Here is a 14,482-nt window from a genome sequence, read left to right on the forward strand (position 1 = left end):
TGCCGGGAATTGAACCCGGAACCCCTGTGGCCAAAGCCCAGCACGCTAACCATTTAGCCATGGAGCTGGACAATTATAACATTAATATATGTCTGTCTGTTAGGTCATCAGCCCAGAGGCTGGTTGGATCCTCAAATAGCACCACCAAAGGTTATGCGGTTATAAGGAAACCCCAAAAACCAATGGCAGCACCAAAATGAGGCATACTAGGCAAGATGAGGAGTGAGGTAGTTTGCCATTGCTTTCCTCACTGGGTCAGAAAGTACTATTGCAGCACGACTGACCCTATGAGCAGCACCTTTCATAACACTCAGATGCACTAGTCGTGCTCTGAATGTCATTACTCAGCACTACCCATACCCCAGCAACTTCCATATTGTCACAGTCATGGATGAGACTGGGACTTCGGTGGAAGCTACACTTTACTCTGGCCTGTGTCAAGAGATAGATGCAAAAGTACAGTATCCATCAAGAAATGACAGCAGGCAGCTATAAAACAAAAATTATGGTTGTGATCTTCTTGTCATAATACGATGTCTTTAAATAGAGTTAGGACCTCAGACAATGAAGTAAATCTGGAAATGATATCCAGAATTAGGAGTGAATAAACAAACAGAAAATAAATTATATACTGCTTATAAATATAATATATCTCCTTTTTAATTTTATATAAATTATATACATTTATTATTATTATTTAATTATATATATATGACCTAACAGACAGACATATTACTTTGACAGGTGGAAGTGGGGCTTGTACACCACACCCGGGAAAATGGAGCTGGAAAACGATGATGATGATGATGATGATGATGATGACAACGGTACAATATTAAATTTTTTAGATTACATCAAATACTTTATTATTTGCTGTTGTTTTTTCTATTTACAATATTAATAAATATAAAATCAATCAGTCAATACTGATCTGCATTTAGGGCAGTCACCCAGGTGGCAGATTCCCTATCTGTTGTTTTCCTAGCCTTTTCTTAAATGATTTCAATGGCACTGGAAATATATTGAACATCTCCCTCGGTAAGTTATTCCAATCCTTAACTCCCCTTCCTATAAATTAATATTTGCCCCAATTTGTCCTCTTGAATTCCACAATTACTTTCATAAAGGAGAGGACATATAAGTCTCTGGTAAAACCGCAGCTAGAGTATGATTCCAGTGTATGGGACCCTCACCAGGATTACTTGATTCAAGAACTGGAAAAAATCCAAAGAAAAGCAGCTCAATTTGTTATGGGTGATTTCCGACAAAAGAGTAGCGTTACAGAAATGTTGCAAAGTTTTGGGTGGGAAGAACTGGGAGAAAGAAGACGAGCTGTTACATTCTTGTTTAGATTATTTACAATATTTGTCACATTTTCACTCTTCGTCTGACAATAAATAAATAAATTGCTTGAACTCAACTAACAAATAAAAATTGTAACACGCTGAAGTGACAAGTACAAGTAATAATTTAAAATATTGCAAATAGCTCTAAAACAAGAGAGACCACAGCAAATAATTTATTGAAAAAATAAAAGAAATAAGGGATGTATCAGTAAAAGAAAAAAGTGCTGACCACGGTCGGACTCAAACTCGAAACCTTCAGGTCCCAGCGTCAATGCGCTAGTGACTACGCCACGGAGACAATTAGACAATATCTGTGGGAATAAGACTACAAAAGTTTGAGGATACATTTTAAACATTAAATTTTGAACAAAATAAGGGCCCATTGACAAAAACTCTCAAACAGGTATAAAATATATTTGGATGAAGGGCAAATCCTCAAAATTTGAATACTTTTCTAGAAAATCACATGACGACCTCCCCTTGTAAGTTCTGTTTCACTGGCTACATGTATCTCTATCACATCTGACAGTAGTGTTTAAAAACTTATTGACTTCCCTATGACTATCAGGTCTGCTAATTTTTAATATTTGTTCTGTTTACAGGCAGTATCTGCTCTGGACAAATTTGCTTCAAAATCAACTGAAAATTTACTGACACTGATTGATCTTAAAATCCTTGATCATCTATTAGACCTCATCTATAACAATGATGTACAAATCAGGAGATTCAGTGCCAAACTCCTGGGAGTTCTGTGTGCCCTAGAAGTCACCAAGGAGCTGTTGCTACAAGATGACAGGATCATTAGCCACTTTGTTAATGTCTTTGTAAAGGTAATTATCAGTCAGTCATCAACGATCCGCATTTAGGGCTGTCACCCAGGTAGCAGATTCCCTATCAGTTGTTTACCTTGACTTTATGTATGTCTTTACAAAGAACTTGGAAATTTATCAAACATTTCCATTAATAAATTATTCTAATCCCTTAATCCTTTTGAATTCCAACCTTAGCTTCACACTAGCAAGATACCTGAGCTTCGCTATGGTTTTAAAACTAAAGTTATTATTCAAAGTTTTACATTTTGGAGAGTCCAATGATTATTTATTTTCTGATGTAACACTCATTTGAACCCCATACAAAAGAATTTGAACATTTTAAACCCTATCTTATTTAACATCTAGGATGTAAAAGCGACCAAGCTGTAAAATTTTGACTTTTTACATTGAACAGTAATGCAGGAATGAAAACTTTTTTGAGGGATGAATGTTTTAAAATATTTATTAACATCTGTGATATAGAAGATCACCCGGAAGGATGTGGGTTCGAATCCCCGACAAGAAGTCGTAAAATTTATGAAATGAGACTTCCACTTCCGGAGGTGCATATGGCCCCGAGGTTCACTCAGCCTACACCAAAAATGAGTACCAGGTTAATTCCTGGGGGCAAAGGCGGCCGGGAGTAGAGCTAACCACTCTACCCCATCAAGTGCCGAGGTTACGGATAGTAGAAGCCTTTACCTTCCACCCCTCCAAGGGCCTTCATGGCCTGTACGGAGAAGACTTTGCTTTGATATAGAAGACCACCCTTTATAAAATAATTAAGTTCATGACTGAAACAGTTTTGGAAGAATGGATACTTTGCTGAGAGTCAACCACCATCTAAATCCCTTAGGGGAGAAATATTTTGAAGTATACAATATTTTACACCTAGGACATAAAAGAAGACCCTTCTCATAAAATTACAACTTTGTACGTCAAACAGTTTTGGAGGGATGAATAATTTTGTTTACGGAGCTAACCTTGTTTAACACTCTAGGGGTGGAACATTAAAAATATTTCCTATATCACACCTAGGATTTAAAATATATACCACTGTTTGGAAGTTTGTTTTCTTACGTTAAACCATTTTGGAGGAAGGAATGAATACATTTGTTTTCAGATCTTAACCCCATTTAACTCTCTGAGCGGTTAAATTTGTTTCAAACCTTCTGTTACCGGTACTTAACACCTAGGATATCATTTGAAATTTTAACTTCATAATTCAAACGGTTTCATATAAATGCATATTTCGGTCATAATTCCTCATGCCCCAGTGAAAACCCCCTTAGAGTTGTATTGTTTCAAGTCTACTTCTTATTTGTATCCTCATAAAAAGAATTCACCTCATTTAAGTCAATTCCACCCCGCCCCCTTCCCTGGAACAAAATACATGTGTGCTTATTTTTAAAGGAGATTCCAAATACCGATTTCCTTGTCCGTAACAGCGTTCGTATTGGAGATACAAGTATCCTCAAACACAGAATTGAAATCATTTTTCAATTCATATATCCCCCTTAATTGGATTTTCCAAAAACAAAAAAATATGTGTTTCTTTATTTTTAAAGGAGATTCCAGATACCAATTTTTATCACTGTAACATCTTCAGTTTTGAGATATAAGTATCCACATAAAAGGTAATCAACCCCTTTTTCACCTCTTTTCACCCCCCCACCCCTACAGGATTTTCTGAAAATAAAAAATAGGTGTTGCTTTATTTTTAAAGGGGATTACAAATACCAATTTTCATGTCTTTAAACTGTTAGTTTTCGAGATATAGATACGCTCATTTTAAAAATTCACCTCCCTTTTCACCCCCTTAACAACAGAATATCCAAAAATCTTTCCTTAGTGAGTACCTATATTGTAATATGTATGTATCCCCAAAATTTTATTTCTGTATGTCCAGTAGTTTTGGCTTGGCGATGATGAATCAGTGAGGACAAGTTATTCATGTGTATATATATAGATTATGATCTTTTCTACTTTTAAAAGCTCCACTCAAGCTTATTCGTCTTCATTCCATGCCATCTCTCCAGTGACAGCTCAGAACATACCACTTATGATATGTATGATCTATAGATTTCCTTAGGGTTCCTGAATTATTTGTCCTGAATGAGTCAATTTATAATACCAATATAATGGGTCCATTACTGGACATCATACATTTTCAGGCTAACTCATTCCTGTTGCCAGCATTTTGGACCAGTGTTCTAATTTGGGCTAGTCAGTTGGTAAATAGCACCCCTACAAAGACACATGGTTAGTGCATATCGTGGAGGCCGCTGCGTAGGATATTTGAAGCTACCCGTACTGCCAATGCACTATGAGAGACTTTATCTCTTTTGCAAAAGTTAAAGCTTGCCAGGCTATATATGACATGGATAATCTATAGTTTATATTAACAAATTGCAAGCTGAGCTCGCCAAAACTCTACATGCGAACACAGCTCGTCAAATAATGTATACGGGTTGGTAGAGGATGGTTACCCAGTTGTACTTCCTCTTAAAGCAATAATCACCACCACCTTCAGTACCATTCTATGGATTGAACAAGTGAGGACTTGTCAGTAGCCAGGACAGTGCACGGCCTATGTTGCCTTCAGTCGGTGCCCAGTTCATTTGTCTGGGAACATTTCATTAACCTAGTGATGTTGCATGCTTAAAATTACAGAGCTCACAGTAGATAAAAAGATCTGATGTATAGACCTATGTTGCTCCTCAGTCGGCTAATACGTAAACATGAGCTCAGTTATCCTATATTGTGTCACCTCTTTGGTTCATTAAGCAATGTTATGTTACACATGCAACTGTCAATAGCGCCATGCAGTTAGTCAGTTAACCACTCCGGGCTAACAGCCCTGTGCATTAGCCACTGCCATGGACTGCGCGATATGTGCTGCCATCTTTGGGATTTGAAAAGAACTTTTAGAAAAGGTATTGGAAGCGGGTCAGCCGTCCGTAATCCACTGCCTACTCGATCTGAAGCAGCCAACAGATGCATATCGAACTGGCAGTGTCGTGATCACACAGTAAACTGTGATCATATTCACCACATCCACAGTATTGCCCCTTAAAGCTATAGCTATACAATATGCTGAAGTTCGTAGTTCAAAACAGGATTGTGATCGGCTGGCGTGGCGCGTGATTCAAATGGAAATGGAAAGTGAATCGGAACTTACAACTTTGTATATATGTTCTAAACGTACAGAAATCTTATAGACATGATAGTTTGATAGTGTATGGGCTTTTGGGCTTATTCTTATTTAAGAAGCCTTTCTTCTCGTGGACAGTCAAGATTTCTTCTGAGGACGCAGAGCACAGTTCTCTGCGAAACGTTAAGAATTTCACCTTATTTTCTTGACACGGCATAAGCCCAAAAGCCCATACACTATCATGTCTGTAAGTACAGGCCATGAAAGCATTAATGGCAACGTACAGAAATCCTTTTCTCATCATCTCATCATGTAAATGTCCGACTCGTTGGCTGAATGGTCAGCGTACTGGCCTTCGGTTCAGAGGGTCCCGGGTTCGATTCCCGGCCGGGTCGGGGATTTTAACCTTCATTGGTTAATTCCAATGGCCTGGGGGCTGGGTGTTTGTGCTGTCCCCAACACCCCTGCAACTCACACACCACACATAACACTCTCCTCCACCACAAAAACACGCAGTTACCTACATATGGCAGATGTCGCCCACCCTCATCGGAGGGTCTGCCTTACGAGGGCTGCACTCAGCTAGAAATAGCTACACGAAATTATATTATCATGTAAATTTCAAGAGTCTTGGGATTACCAGGGTGTTCACATACTCGTGTGATCCTTAAGACTACTTATTTGATGTGACGTTCACTCGAGCATTGGCCAGGCCTTAAACTCAAATTATGAAATATTTACACGCCACGCTGAGTTGTATGTACTAGCTTATATTTTTATCATCCCTGCAAGGGTTTGCCCTTTGCAAACTTCTATGAATAGAATAGGAATGTGGCTTATTTAGAGATCACTTTACACATAAAAATTCCACACATTTCATCAGTGTTTTTATTTGTTTGCTTTTACTGAGGATGGCCTTTAGATAGGCTGAAACCTGTATAGATATTGTTGTTTTGTATTGAAAAGGAGGATTATATAAGACTCTTTATTTGTAAAATGATAATAGTCAATACGGAATGAGATTTACAACATACAGTTATTTAGAGATCTTCTAAGAACTTGTACCATAACTCATTGCCTCTGAAAGTACAAACATTTCATTAGGTGTCAGTCAGTCTCTTAGCCATCTATCTGGCATAGTAAAAGCCAGCGACAGCAATGCAATTGGTGAGTTAATTGAAAGTGTTTTAGACAGTAATTCAGAGGACAGTGATGGCGATTATGATAATATAGAAGAAGACATTTTAAATGAAAGTGACAGTTCATCTATATGAATGACTGTGAAATCGTACCTAAAGCCCCGTATACAAAAGCAAAACATAGTGACTGTGTGTGGGTTAGTGATTACTAGGGCTCAGAAGTTGAAGACCTATAAAAAGACCAACAATATCCAAAAAAAATGAAGGACCTAAATACTGGCAAAAAAGAGGTAACATTGCGATTCAAATTCCTTCATAATTTTAGTTTTAATTACATATTGAATGAAGAAATATAATGTTTAAAAATGCAAAATTCTGGTGGTATGCAGCATACATTGTAAATATATATCACCAAAACACTACTTCTTTCAGACAGTATATTTTTTAGATTAACATAATTAAAAAAAAGGAATTCCGTGTTTGTTAAAAAAGTGCTTGCAGAATTTAGACAAATATTTTTTCCACCTTGAATGAATTCAGGGAACCCGCAATGGACATCCTGAAGAAATAAACTGAAATTAGTATAATTGAAATCATATTTGGCTTAACCACGCCAGGGTTACAGAAACTGGAATTCGGAAACCTTACCTCAGTTGGCTTTGCTTTATGTGATGATAGTCATCTCCCTGTTCTTAGGTGTAAACGATCATCAGTTTTCAGACAGCACGTTGCTAAACATCGTGAAACTTTCCTCCACATCAACAGATGTTAAGGGTTCATACGTAAAGCAAGTCAGACCTTCCTCTTCAAAAACACTTGCATCAACATTTTCTCCTTTCAATATTCCACTTGTATTTTCCAAGCACTACTTTAATTTTTTTAATTTTATTTCATTTCATTTCATTTTTTCTTTCTTTTCAGATAAGGTTTAAATATACGTATTTTCTAGAGAAAAGATCTTTAAAGGTGATGGATGAACTAAGGATGATTCGAATTGAGGATGGGCTGTAAAAATGTGTGATATAGATCTTAATTCCTATAGGGAACTTGACATATTTGTCCCAAATGAGTAAATTTTTTTGGAAAAATGTATAATGTCCAACAATGGACCAACAAATGTACAGTAGTCAGAAGAAGGTGAAGTTTAAAAAAAAAGCCGTTAAGACCTAAAAAAAAATGCTAAAAAGGACCAATAAGCCCAATAAGGCAAAAAAAAAGGACAAATAAAATCCACCATTTTCTGGGCTACAATGACCCGGAATGAACATAAATTTTTTTAGGCTTCGTCTTTGGTCATTCTAGCCCTAATGATAACCAACCAATTAACATACTTTACAGGTTCTCCAGGGTTGTCAGGAGAACTGAGATGTTCTTGTAGAACGAAACATGTCATTCTTTGTATGTTAGTGTGTTTTTTACAGGTATGTTTATAGTGTTATAATTTACATTATATTTGCTGTGTGTTTGACAGACTGAAAAACCTTTGTCACATTCACAGGAGAACTGAGAGACAAATATTTAGATAATTCTATATGCAGATAGTCTGATTCCGTATCGGAGCTGCTTTTGAAATTCATGTATCTGTTGTTTTTCCACATTGCACAGAAAACAAACATTTATGCTACAGAACAATTATTTGGACCATTTTGTAGAGAAAGAAAAGAGAAAAATGTGTTTTATTTGGACATGTAACTATGGCTAAACTGTAAAGGGTTATCATTATTGTTAGGTGATATTCTGGAGCATTGTGAAAACGTCATGACTTGGACTTTCGGAACAGGGGTTGTCTGCCCCTGTCAATTCTAGATGTATGTTCTGGTTATTTACTAATTTCTGAAGATCGAAAGTTCTCGATATATATTTTAGTTAAAGAAAATAACAGGAGTTTTGATTGGTGGGTCTGGGTGGCGAAAGGTAAGCTTCTGTGGCCTGATTGGTTACCTGGTGATCGGACCGCAGACAGCCTCGGCCTACTTAAGGTAGCGAGGCAAGATTTCGTGGTCTTTTCGGTTCTCATCAGTCTAGCGAGCAGACGCATTTCGGCGATCTTCCCATCCGGGATGGCCTGCCTTAGGGTAAGCACTGTTGGTTTCATTTCCACCTTAGTTTAAATTCATGTTTCCTTTTTGTTTCACATAGGAGTTTACCCCTACCTGCCCTGACTCGCCATTCAATTATTAAGATGCCTTAGTTATTCAGCTGGGCCCCACTCATGATTTTGGAGGCAATTTCAATTTTCTTTGTTTTGATAACTGTGTAATTAATTGATAAATATCATTTCCCTTGGGCTTGCCTTCTGTAACTTTGTGTCACTTGACGTATGCTAGTTTTTCCTCTACCCCACACCAGAAGTGTTTTTGGTTGGGAGTAAGTTTAGATTGCCTCTGCATCAAGTTTTAGTATTTCTCATTTCTGCCTTGTTTCCATGTATCAGAGCTGCTTTTGGAATTTATGTGTCTGTTGTTTTTCCACATTGCACGAAAAACAAATATTTATGCTACAGAACTATTATTGGACCCCAGATAGGAAAAACAAGAATAGATAAGTGGTTTGACAATATTGAGGATGAAATTAAGGCTAACTTTGCCCTCTTCATTCTGCTATCCCAGGTTCGTAAGCCTCACATCCAATTATACCAGAGCAAAGATAAATGAATTGAGATCCCAAAAAGTGTGAAGTGCCTGTATATATATCTGAATGTTTTGAGATTTACCACACAAAATCTACATTCTGACATCATTGTTGAGGAGTACAATTATTTGGAATGCTTCACTGAAAACTGTGCATGAAAATTCTGGTTGGTCTTCCATTTATGGCATTTAATTCAGAGCAGTTCCCAGTAGTTCAGACTGGGTTGCTTACTTGTGTCGAGGGCAATTTATATCTGATTTTTAAGCAAGCGCATGGGACTATTAAACCTGAAGTGATTGGGTTAAAACACTCAAGCATTGATAGCATATTGCACAGGGACTCAGACCTGTAGGTTTATGGTATCCTACTCCAGCTGCCATGAACTGCAGACAGAGCCTTTGTCGAAGCATGTTCTGATATGACTGCCAATTAACAGAACCAAAAAACTGGTTTGTGATCATGCTAGCCATGCTTAATTTTGTGGTGGATTCTTTCACAGTTTCTATGGAAAATGGGAATTGTCATTAGCCAAAAATCTTTGGAGAACTGCAGTATCAGCATTACATCTGTGTAACTCCGTCTGTTAACAGAGAGTGGTTTACATCTTAAAGTCTTTTCATATAGTTGCATTGTTATACCAGTACATCATTTTTCTTGCTTATTAAGGAGTCTAGTGAGGCGCGCGGCTGTGAGCTTGCATCCGGGAGATAGTAGGTTTGAATCCCACTATCGGCAGCCCTGAAGATGGTTTTCCGTGGTTTCCCATTTTCACACCAGGCAAATGCTGGGGCTGTACCTTAATTAAGGCCACGGCCGCTTCCTTCCAACTCCTAGGCCTTTCCTATCCCATCGTTGCCATAAGACCTATCTGAGTCGGTGTGACGTAAAGCCCTAGCAAAAAAAAAAGAGTCTAGTGTTCCTATCTCTTGTTAAAGATGACAAAATTATTATGATTATTATTGTTACGGAGTTTTGTGGTTTTGCAGAGGTGAAAGAAGGTGCGGGCTGGAATAGGTCTCAACTACAGAATCATGAAAGATGAATTAAAATTTTAACAAGGTTATATTTTCAAAACTTAACAATGGTAGCATAGAATTTTGAGCATACAACAAATAACAACAAGTTAAATCAGGTACACAATTTAGAGAATATTTAACCGGTTCCCACTAGGGGAAATAACAAAGACAATCAGGTATACAGCCGCTGTACCAAAAACCAGTTAAGTGAGTCTTACATATATTGGGCTACGGCCCGAATTCATTAACTCTTGAGCTCTCAGCTCACAATCACAAAAGCTACGGGGCAGAAAACCCCTAAGTACAAGGAGCACTTGCTCCTAATTTCAATGTTAAAGAAAAGAGCAGACCCGCTCTCAATATTACAAGCCTATCAAAAGCTACAACCTTCACTTCAGACTGCCCTCAAGGCACACCAAGAAACAGGGGTATTTGATACCCAACCTACAGGGCCTTTACATGAGGAAAACAAAACATCAGGTTAAGTTACTGGCCCATAATACGAGATTGAAGGGAGGCGATAACTTGCACTCCTACACAAAGTTTTGTCTAAAAACCTATGTGGCGCTAGGCCGATCAGGCAGGGGCTAATCCCAAGCTATGGAGGTGACTAGTCGGCAAATAAGTTTAAGACTTTAAGGAGGAAGAGAAAAACGGTTACGAAAACATAGTCGCCTCAAATTCAAAATGAAGGGGAGTTCGAGAGGGTGAAGCACTCTCTATCCCCGCTTTACAGATTTGTAATTTGTAGATAGACAGAAAAGAATTTACATATTAAAAGGGTAGGTTACATACTAAAGGTTTCGAACCCTCCCCGAGAGTTAAACTGCTGAGCTAGCAAGAAATGAAGATGTTAATAGGCCATTACCTTGTAGATGAACTGCTGCATGAAGAAAGAGGCGCTTCCCGCCCCCTGCTACATATTCACACACTAAGAGAGATGTTACTGAAGTGGCCCGGAGACAAGAAAATCAGCAGTTTATATATCCTCGTGGAACATTCGAGACCTTTCAGAAATGATTAGACACACCCCTTTCGCTTTTATGTCGAAGAAGATGTACATGATTGGTTAAAAATAAATTAAAGAAATTTGGGATTGGCTAAATTCAAAACAGGCGGAAAGAAAGGATTGATGTTGCCAACCCAAAAATAACAGAACAAAATATAGTAAAAGCAAAATTTTTGAATACTAAATTTCTTCAAGAAGGTTCATTCCTTCGCACCAGAGTGTGTAATCATAGTTTTAGTAGAGACCTCTGGTAGAGAATGTCCACACTTCTTGATACATGAAAGACAGAAACACCTCGAAATTCACATAGAGCCATCTTCGGAGAACCTGTTGAGGTAATACAGTTTGTTAAAGTTCAGGCTTTCTCCTGTAGAGGGGTTTCAACTGGCGCAATATTTGAATTCGCGGCGTGGAGGTGTACCGCCCGGTATAATTATTATTATTATTATTATTATTATTATTATTATTATTATTATTATTATTATTATTATTATTATTCTAGTGGGGCTAATGCTTCTATCTAAGCTTATTTCTTCTCTCCTTTCAGGAGAGTGATATTATAATGCAGGAGTTTTCCTCCCTCATCATTGCTGAGTTGACGGTCATGCACTTAGCATGTGAATTCGTTAGCAAGACCCATATCTTTGATGTTTTGTTCAGCAGAATATTGTCTTATGATCCAGATGTTCAGAAGAATACAGCACAAGTAAGTATACACACAGAACATTTATCTTTGCGGCTTAAAGTTTGGAAGAGTTATTTTTTCAAATGTGTGTAGATATGAGCCGCATACGGTAGGTTCTGTCCAGTTGAGGATCACACCATCTATACAGAATGTCCTTGAAGAAGGTTCCAGTATTTATTGAGTAGGCAGCACACAACAAACGAAGGAAAAAAGGTCCTATAAATATTGAGAATATATATATATGATCATCATCATCTAGGTATTCTGCCTTATGGCAGGTCTTGTCATGGAATGAACCTCTTCCACTGTTGCCTGTCCTGCGCCAAGTTTTTCATGTCCGAATATTTATTTCCTTGGATATTGTCCAACATTTGATATTTTTTCCTTCCTCTTCCTCGCTTGCCTTTCACCATTCTTTCTATTCCTTCTTTCAGTAAACAGTCCCTACTCAAACAATGTCCGATCCAGTTCATTTTTCTCCTTCGAATCATTTGCAACATACTTCGTTCTTCTCCAACTCTTCATAATACCTCCTCATTCCTTACCCGGTCTTCCCATTTCACTCGTTCTATTCTTCTCCATACCCACATCTCTAGTGCCTCCAATCTTCTCTCATCTTCCTTTCTCAATGTCCAAGTCTCTGCACCACACAGCGCTATGCTCCAAATATAACAAATATATGATGGAGAACAGCAAATGGATCAATTTGAGATAAGGAATCATATTCCAGAAACGATCCAGTCAAAAGTTAAGCAAAATTCTACTCATTTAAGTCCATTTACCTAAGAAAACGTTTCACAAGCTGCTCTATTTACAACAAATGTTCGAAATGGCGTCTCTCTGCGTCAATGCATGCATAGCATTGTCGCACAATGTTCTGTCATACCCTTTCGAATATCCCCGGTGTAGTTTGAACAGCATCGCAGGCAGCGAGAAATCTTGTCGAGAGATCATCTTCAGTCTCGACAGTGTCTCATACACAAGGTCCCACAAGAAGAAATCAAGTGGGGTGAGATCAGGTGAACGAGTGGGCCACGAAACAAGATCTCATCTTCCTATCCACTTTGCAGGGAATGTCTGATCCATGTGTTCACAAACCCTCAGTGCAAAGTGAGATGGGGCTCCATCATGTTGGAACCACATCCGTTGATGAAGGGCAAGTGGGATGTGTTCCAGAAACGTGGGTAGTACATCTCTGAGCACCACTGTGTAGAGTGCTGCATTCAGGCAGGGAGGAAGGAGAAATGGACCTACTACGTAATCATTCACTGAGGATGTTTAAAGGTGACAACCCCACGCTGTTTGCTTCCATCACATTAAATAACTACTGCGGGACAAAATTCTGACACTCCGGCGCCTGTTAAGAACGGACGGATGTTAAACAACTTGGATTATTAATAACTTTTAACTCGAACGTTTCCAGACTACGGTTCCTTATCTCAAATTGATCTATTTACCGTCCTCCATCATTCTTGAAAGTTTGTAACATCGTCATGGATACACCTTGTATATATGGATGGAGTTATGCATAATAGACTAAGCGCCATTTGACGAAAATTGAGATTTTAGCACTATCTTGTAGAAGAAAGCTTGAACTACTTATAATAAACTCCCCACTGCATTACAAGAGGGCATTAGTTATTAGTTAACTGAAAACCCAAGCAACGTAGCGGGAATAAGTTAAACTGTAAATTGCATCAGTAGACTATGCATAATTCCAGTTAGCATCATTAGACCACGCGCCTCATTCCTCACATTGCGTCATGGATGATAGCGAGGGAGCTCGCATTTTCGATAGTGCTAAGTTATTGTGGTGACACAGTGACTGGTTTATCAAGTGACGAAGTTCAGCGATGTATCAAGTACTTCCGAAAGTAAGGAGAAGGACAATGCTACTAATGCAGCTTGCTAAAAAGGTTACGTTGGAAAATCATTCTCTAGAAAAACCTTCCAAGGTTAGTATCAAAATGAGATTGTTGTACGGTATCTAATATGGCAGTCTGCAATGAAAGTAATATTTCTGTATCGATATATTTATTTGAAGAAGCTGCGAAGGCTTCACTGTAACATTGTTTTAACATGTTACGCTAGGAAATACGTGCCAATTCAGTGAATTCCAGATCAGAATAATGGAAGCAGTAACTGCAGATATTGAGCGTGCCCTCAAATTTCATCAGCGTTTATACACTGCAGAGGACTACATAAATGTAACAAGAAACTGCAGGTGGAAAAACCCCACGGTTGTTCACCAGATGGAAAACACGTCATTTTTCAGATCAGTAGAACTTGAAAAAATGATTGTGAATCGGAAAACGGATGTCCATGGTTGAAAGATAAACTGCCTAAAACTATTAGAAATTCCAGCTCTTTAAATGACAGCCGCTCGCTATGTACGTCGAAACTAAATTGATGGTGAATCTCAGGAAGTACAGCTAAATAAGTCAAGACTGGGACAACCATGGGAAACTACAGTTCCCTTTCATCAGGCATTAATACCTTTGTGGCCAAATGGAAAATCTATCTCGCTGATGCACCTAATACCTGCAAATGCCAAACAATTTTACCAGAAACTTCAAGGAGATTCTGACATTGTGGACAACATAGATGGATTAAATGAAGATCTTGATTTTGAGATTGAATGAACTAAGAATAACAATCTTATTATCTGTCCAGTGTTTTGTGTGAATTTA

The 14,482-nt window shown here is 38.1% G+C and overlaps 1 protein-coding gene across 1 annotated transcript in view; it reads left to right on the forward strand.

Annotated features, from left to right (window-relative positions):
• LOC136881794 (armadillo repeat-containing protein 3) overlaps positions 1-14,482 on the forward strand; it is a 71,213-nt gene that overhangs the window by 12,630 nt on the left and 44,101 nt on the right. Inside the window, exons 2-3 of the mRNA XM_067154231.2 lie at positions 1,949-2,176; positions 11,655-11,813. Of these exons, the coding sequence (XP_067010332.2) occupies positions 1,949-2,176; positions 11,655-11,813 (387 nt within the window). The remainder of the gene's footprint in view (positions 1-1,948; positions 2,177-11,654; positions 11,814-14,482) is intronic.

Source organism: Anabrus simplex, chromosome 10 (assembly GCF_040414725.1).
Source record: "Anabrus simplex isolate iqAnaSimp1 chromosome 10, ASM4041472v1, whole genome shotgun sequence".
Classification (NCBI taxonomy): Eukaryota; Metazoa; Arthropoda; class Insecta; order Orthoptera; family Tettigoniidae; genus Anabrus; species Anabrus simplex.